Source organism: Eleutherodactylus coqui, chromosome 10 (assembly GCF_035609145.1).
Source record: "Eleutherodactylus coqui strain aEleCoq1 chromosome 10, aEleCoq1.hap1, whole genome shotgun sequence".
Classification (NCBI taxonomy): Eukaryota; Metazoa; Chordata; class Amphibia; order Anura; family Eleutherodactylidae; genus Eleutherodactylus; species Eleutherodactylus coqui.
The window spans coordinates 135,934,528-135,942,426 of record NC_089846.1 but is presented as its reverse complement, the minus strand read 5'-3'; the positions used below and the strand labels follow the sequence as shown (position 1 = coordinate 135,942,426).

At 42.7% G+C, this 7,899-nt stretch overlaps 1 protein-coding gene across 1 annotated transcript; it reads right to left on the bottom strand.

The window, feature by feature from the left end:
- Positions 1–695: 695 nt before the first annotated feature.
- Positions 696–1,646, bottom strand: LOC136581139 (olfactory receptor 6B1-like). Its single transcript, XM_066582123.1, has one exon. The coding sequence runs from the start codon at positions 1,644–1,646 to the stop codon at positions 696–698; it is 951 nt and encodes a 316-aa protein (XP_066438220.1).
- Positions 1,647–7,899: the final 6,253 nt, after the last annotated feature.

Here is a 7,899-nt window from a genome sequence, read left to right as displayed (position 1 = left end):
ACATTTTTGGAGATCACAATAATGTATTTCACCAAAATACATGAAAATGAATAGAAGCTACGTCAAATGGAGACCAAAGAGTGCGTCTTAGGTATTCATTTGAATCATTAAAGTTCATGGTTCTGTTTGCGGTGTCATTTGCATGCCACTTTTGGTGACAGACTCCTTGCACATGCACAATAACAAAGGGAAAAAACTGCCAAGACCTGTAAGAGTGATTAAGGAGTCAGAGCAACATGTCTAACAAAAAAACAGTTTCTGGCATAAACAATACATAAATGTGTCAGTCCAGAGCAAGATGTTATATTTGCGTTCTCTCTCTTCGTTGCTGTAATCCTCAACATCACAGTCTTGCATGTGTCAATATTATTAACACTTTTGTCTATAACTAACTGTGATGAAATCTTGTATTTAAAGATGTAAAGATTGCCATCTCTTTAGGGCTTTTGCACAACATCTGCCATCTTGAACCACATCATTTCCTGTCCACCTGAGCTAAATACTTAACAAAGCTTCAGATAACATTCAACCAACAGTTAAAATGCATCATTGCATTCTTATCACCTTTAACTCAGGTTTTTACAAAATGCATGTACTAAGAAAACACAATAAGACGTACTCTGCAGAACAAATCTTCAATATACCTTCAAAGTAATTTAGTAGCGACCTTATTATAGAACCCGATCTCTCACCACTTATATACGGAAAACATTCATTTTCATAGTAGTTTTCTTTATGGCTTCTATCACTTCATGATTCCGTAGAGTATAGATTATGGGATTCAGAAGAGGAGTCACTATGGATGGGAAGACAGAAAGTATTTTATTCACATGCAAGAGGCCACCAGTACTGGGTCGGACAAACATGAAGATGTTGGTGCTATAAAAAAGTAATACAACAATCATGTGTGAGGCAAAGGTTGAAAATGCTTTCTTTCTTCCACTTGCTGTTGGAAGCCTCATCGTTGTTCTGATTATACATAGATAAGAAATGATAATTAAGAAAAAACAGCCTAAAATTACAAACAAGCAAAGACAGAAAAACTGTGTTTCGATGCTTGATGTCTCGGAGCAAGAGAGCTTGAGTAAAGAGGCAAAATCACAATAGTAATGATCAATTTGATTTCCGCCACAAAATGAAAGACTTGAGATCTGTAGACATGGACCAACCATTGCAGAGAAGCCCCCAACCCAGGACCCAACGATGAGTAGGATACAAATCTTTGGACTCATAATCATAAAATAGCGCAGTGGATTGCAGATGGCTACATATCGGTCATAGGCCATTGCAGTCAGGAGGAAGATTTCTATTGCACCAAGAGCAAAGTGGAAGTAAAACTGCAACATACAGCCAACTAGGGAAATAGAGTCTTTTCTAGTTTTAAGAGACCAAAGGAGTCTGGGAACAGTGACAGAAGGAAACCAAATCTCTAGAAATGAGAGTCCACCAATAAAAAAGTACATGGGCTTATGTAGACGTCGCTCAGTTTTTACAATGATAACAATGAAGATATTGCATGTTATGGTGACAATATAAATGATGAATATAACAATGAAGAAATAGAGTCTCGTATCTTTCAATAGTGAAAACCCCAAAATCATAAATTCAGTTACCATTGTCTCATTGTTCTGTTTCATTGTCAACATTTTGAGTTTAAGAAAAAGCAAAGAATTTAGGGATAAAATAATATGCACACAGCACAGTTTTTCGTGATAAAGAGGCAGTTGGACAGACCCAACAGAACCCGTTATAACTCAATAGGGTCCTTTAGGTACCACTGGTGTCCGATGTGTGAGAGATCCAGCATAGCATTGTAAACACAAACCACAACATTAGCATTAGTATGAATAAAGCCGCACAGAGTATTCTTCCCCATTACCAACCATAACTAATCCATAGATCAAGAAAAAGATCCTGATTTTAATTTCTTAATGCAACTATTTTGCTTGTTTCAAAAATGTATCATACTTGATAAGCATTCTGATTGGATAGAACTATATAATGGTATTTAATTTCTTGATTGATCAACTAGAGTTTATATAATCACTAAACTAGCTAAAATAAGACCTTTCTCCAAATACCCATTTAGGACATGTGGTCATACAGGATCCTATCTACAAGCTAGAGCAGAGAGCTGCTAAGTATCAATGGCTTCCGTTATGCCAGACCCAGTCCATCTATGTATTACATAGACTACAATTCAATTTAATAACCATCTCATAGTATTATATTTCCCTTGCAATAGGGATTACTGGTTGAAGCTTTCTCCGACAGAAACAGATTATTGCCAATATTTCAGAAACCATACTCCTTGCGACTAGCTGATCACACCAGGTTGGCTGCGTTACAAAAAGAGTTTCTCATCATGAGACATCACCTTTAATATTTTAACTGTACTGGATTACTAAAACATCTCCAAGAACTGCAAAAAAGCGATAAAAGACGATCAATAAATTATGACTGCTTTAAATCTGTTCAAAACTTATTTTCCTGTAAATTTGTATTACATCGCATTTCCAACACAAGTGAAGAGTACAGGGTGATTAATAAAGAATGGTGCAAAAGTAAAGCTGATGTTACATCCGAGCCAAACGCAAAAACACCTCATCCAGATCAGATGTAACAGTTGTCCAACAGCATGGATATACACTCTAGTAAAGCTCAGAGAACAAAATAACCCATACAAAACCAAATGAGGAGGAAAAAGGAAATCTCACCCTAATGTACTAATATAGGATAAACCCTGCCTAAAGTAGAGCAATCGATCTGATGAGGGCAGCCCCGCGCTCGGAACCTGTGGGCTTCCCAAACTAAAGAGTTCTATCTTTTCATGTAATTCTGGCTGTTGTGTGTCAATTCAGGTATGAAGAAATCAGCTTTAGGCCGCCTGCACACGGGCGGAAATCCCGCTGCGGGATTTCCACCGCTCAAAGCCTGCATAGGAGTGCATTACAATACGCACTCCTATGCAGACGCCCGCGGTTTGGCCGCGCGAAATGTCGCGCGGCAAACAAGCCGCGGCATGTCCTATTTTTGTGCGGGACTCGCAGAGCCTCGCACAGATACGTCACTCACCCGGCCGCCGGCTCCGGTCTGCGCATGCGCCGGCACATGAAAGAGCCGGGGCCGCCGGGCGCGGGTGAGTACGCGCTCGTCTCTGCAGGCGCTCGGGTCGGGTCCCGCGGCGAGAATTCTCGCCGCCGGATCCGACCCGCTCGTCTGCAGGCGGCCTTACTGTACTTTTACACAATTCATTGTGAATCACACTGTATTTTACTAGTTTTAATAATCTGACAATATTTACTTATCCTTAAATCTTATTGTGTGCAAAAAAAAAAAAAACAACACATGTGAACAATAAAGCCTTATTGACATTGGCACATTTTGAGCAGTATTTTGCATAAGTAGTTCTAAGTAAAAAACAAAACGTTGTCCAAAACATGGAAATGGTACAAATGTTTCCAATTTACTTTAATGTTTTACTTATAGTTTTGGCTTTAAAAAAATGATGGAAAAATTCTTCTGCAAACCAGAGACTATACAGTGTAGGCTACTGAAATGTAGGATATCTTTATATAGAGAGAATAACAGAACATATTAATAAGACTCCTCTGCTCAGCAGTCATACAGTGAAGAATGGAACTACTATTATTTGGCAGCATGGCATCCAAAATACTGATTTTATTTTATTTTTATTTGTTTTCGGTGGAGTTTTCCAGACACAAATGCTATTCATCGGCTGGGGTCTGCTTCTTGGGAACCTAGCTAATCAGCTGAGCGGGCGCATGCTGTTCAGACCGCTATGTAGTTCTGGCACTTGTAGCCACATGCTCGGGTCTCATTGAAACCAGTGGGTGATGTGCCTGCCATAACACAGGCGTTGGGGCAGCATCTTCCCCTCCATACCCCTGTATGTAACGGATCTAACAGCCTGCACCCACTCACCTGATTGGCTGGGTTCCTGAGTGGTGGATCCCAGCTTATTAACTATTGATGACCTATTCTGAGGATAGGTCATCAATAGTATTTGTTCCTGGGAAATCCCTTTAAGTCAGTTTTATTTAGCAAAGCCTTTTTATTTGATTTGATAAAGCGCATCTGTCATAGCAAATTATATCCATTTTACAACTCCCTGAACAAGAAATGCTGAGCTGTGGACCACCATGGATGGACATGGTCCTGACATTGTAACCCTTGACATTCACTGTGTAATATATGAAATAATTAAGCAAATGTCTCTTATTTAAATGAGCGCTAAACCTTCTGTCTGCAGCTTATACAAGTATACTCTATAATAATAAGCTATTAATTACCTGCAGACATAAAGAAATAATGGATTTTAATTCTAGAGGTAGGTGAGATAAAGCAGTAATTAAGAGTGAATGGATTGTTTTAGACTGCCTTATAACTGCCTTAGACTGCCTTTAGACTGTCCCCATAACGGAAAATTACATTCAGTCTCTCTCCCTTCTAAAATGACCAATAACAGGAACAGTTACATTCACATGCATTACAAATAGTTACTAGTAAACGTGAAAGATGTTAGTGTCCCTCTAATGAAAGCTAGTTTAAAATGTTTTAGAATAATGCAGTAAATCATTTCACATGTGGTCATCTGTCTTCTGTTGTACTTACCACAGTCTGCAGGATCCTCATCCCGGACTCTTGATTTTTATAGTCCCTGGTTCAGTATTAATAAGGTTATTTGACTATAACGATAAATACATCATTAAAAAAATTCCCATTTGTATCTAGTCCAGGGAGTAGTCTCATTTAAGGTTTTTCTTTCTGTTAACCCCTTCTCACTCCAGGGCGTACATTTACATACTGGAGCATCGGGGTATGTATGCAGAGAGGTCGTGGGGCGACCTCTGCATACAGCACGGGCGTGAGCTGTTTACTACAGCTGACACCCGCGGGCAATAGCCGCGTTCGGCCGATTGCGGCTATTAACTCTTTAAATGCGCGTTTAGATCCGCGGAACGATGTTCGGGGGTCCCGCACGACCCCCCGCGGTGAGATCGGGGGAGCCATGCAGGTATCATGGCAGCCGGGGCCTTTTGAAAGTCCCCAGGGCTGCCTTAGCAGACTGCCTATCAAGCCATCCCCGTGGGGTTGCTTGATAGACTGCCTGTCAAATGGAAGTATGATGTAATGTGAAGGGGGGAATTATTTTTAGCGAGTCCATTTTTTTTCCGAACAAGTGAGCAATGGAGCCTGGAATTTATTCAGTTGTGCCCTGAAATCCAACGGGTGTTCCCTAAATTATGGGCCTAGCAGTGTGTCTTATAAGTAGATTAAGGCCAAGTCACCCGTGAGGCGTCCGGAGGCTGAGGTAGCGGGAGTGGAGAGGCTGCCGATCGTACCTGCAGAGAGAAGAGGCACCACCGAAGAGGGGGAGGTGAGGACGGAGAGACAAATGGCGAGAGCAGGGAGACCGGAGGCGGGACCCAGCAGCTGAAGGAGGAAGCGGGTCCCAACCAGCGGCACTAGAGCGAGGGCACTCCAGCGCCATACTGCCAGAGCTCACCGCTGCTACCAGACCGCGGAGTGGCGATCACAGCCGACAGCGAGGGGAGGACATCCCAGAGTGCCTCCAGGCGCAGAGAGAACTCTGGGGACCGTAGTAAGTGAACCGCTTCCCCCCCCCCCCTAACTGCTCTCCTCAGTGCCCGCAACATAGATCTATGCCTGCAACACAGCTGCTGTCCCAGATTAAAGAAAAAAGCCAGTGAGCTAGAAGGGGGAGACTCTCCCCGGCAGGGAGAAATAACGCCAAAAAGAAAGTGGGGCAACCACCCCCCTTCCTGACCCACTCATCTGAGGCAGCACATACACCCCTCCTGACCGCGACTCTGTCCAGACTACCTCATCCCAGCTGCCACAAAACAGGCCACGCAACACACCACCACAACTTGCCAGTAACATTAGGCAAGTTAAAGACGCTAACTCTGAGGGTCGTTGAGCCCTAATTTTTGGCGAGAGGCAACTCTCAACTCCCAACCTAACCCAATCTCCACAGCAGACACTACCTCAGCTAACTAGAGCGGATAACAAGTCTTATATGGTGAATGCTGTGAAACTAACAATGCAAAAACTCAGCGGACGCATACTTGAAGGTCTAATGCCACTATATTAACCCCCGACCAGCTGGTGGCAGGTGAAAACCTTAAGCTGCATCTTCTACCCTCGCAAATGAACTGAACTTCTATTAATGTACCATCCAGATTAATATGGCAAAATACGGGAAAAACTCCAAGGCTGCTCCATCCCATAACTCTTCTCAAACAATTCCAGAAATTTTCCGCTCCCAACACTCCTCATACATGGAAGATCAAGATCAGGATCACTCCTCAAAGTAATGACCCAATTGCCCCAAACCCTTTCCAAGGCGCGTCCGGCCGCATAAACATTAACATTAAAGACCTGTACGACCTGTATTTTTCAGGCTTTGCTACCACAAGCAGACCTGAACTGAGGAGGACGTTGACTGGGTGATCAAGCGTCTGAAACAGGGCAAAGCCCCAGGACCAGATGGGTATACATCCCTATACTTTAAAAAATTTGCCCCAATACTAAAACGCCATCTAGCTAGATTATTTATCCACATCCTCCAAAAAGGCCTCATACATCCTGATTTCCTACTAGCCCTGATCACAACTATACCTAAACCGGGAAAAGATCACACTCTCCCCTCCAACTACAGGCCTATCTCCCTTCTTAATATAGACTTAAAGCTCTTTACCTCCATAATAGGTAACAGGGTCAATAAATTGCTACCTTCATTAATACATCAAGACCAGGTAGGCTTCATTCCAGGCAGACAAGCCCCTGACAACGTAAGAAAAATATTAAATCGCATCCATATTGCTAACATGACTAAAACACCCATATCACTCTTAGCATTAGACATAGAGAAGGCTTTTGACTTCCTCTCTTAACCCTACCTCCATCTAGTTTTACGCAAGCTGGGCTTTGGTGACCTTTTTCTAAATGTAACCTTTGCCCTATACTCCAACCCCTCCGCCTACCTTAAAATTCCATCACTGCACCCATCCCCAATTCAAATTCTAAGAGGCACACCCCCAAGGTTGCCCACTGTCACCGGCCCTATTCGCACCGGCAATGGAACCGCTGGCCATCGCCATCCGTGGAAACCCAAACATTACTGGATTATTAGTGGGCAAAATTAACAACAAGCTCAGCCTCTTTGCTGATGACCTACTTCTAACTTTGACTAAACCACTAACCTCACTGCTCAACCTACTAGCCCTCTTAGAGAAATTTAGCATTATATCAGGCCTCAAGATCAACCAGTCAAAATCAGAAGTCCTATATTGTAATACTCCCCCACACATACAAAAACTAATATAACTCAACTTTCAATTTAAAAGTCAATGGCATTACCTACCCTATTTAGGAGTTAAGCTCACAAACACACTCCTCTACCAATGGAATTACAAACCGCTCTTCCGCCAACTAAGCCTTGACCTCGTTAGATGGGAATCCCATACCTCTCATGGTTGAGTCGTATCCACAGTATAAAAATGACACTATTGCCAAAACTACTCTACCTATTTAGAACACTCCCTATCCCGGTTCCCACCCTAGAACTCCAAGCCTTTCAAAGAAAAATCTTCACCTTCATCTGGGTTCACAAACGCCCCAGAATATCCAAATCAATAATGTGCTTGCATAAAAAGTATGGAGACCTCTCGGTCCCATGCATCCTGAAATACTATAAAGTAGCCCGCTTAGCACAAATTCCACCTATATATGCCGGACCCCAAGCCCCATTGTGCACCTACATTGAAGAGGCCCAGATCTCACCGCAAAATTGGCCTTCCCTACTTTGGACAAAAGCCCCCCTTAACCTCAGGAATAGTGCACCATACTCAT

Excerpts from the sequence above, each read along its gene's own strand:
- LOC136581139 (XM_066582123.1), bottom strand. The coding sequence starts at position 1,646 with ATGTTGACAATGAAACAGAACAATGAGACAATGGTAACTGAATTTATG.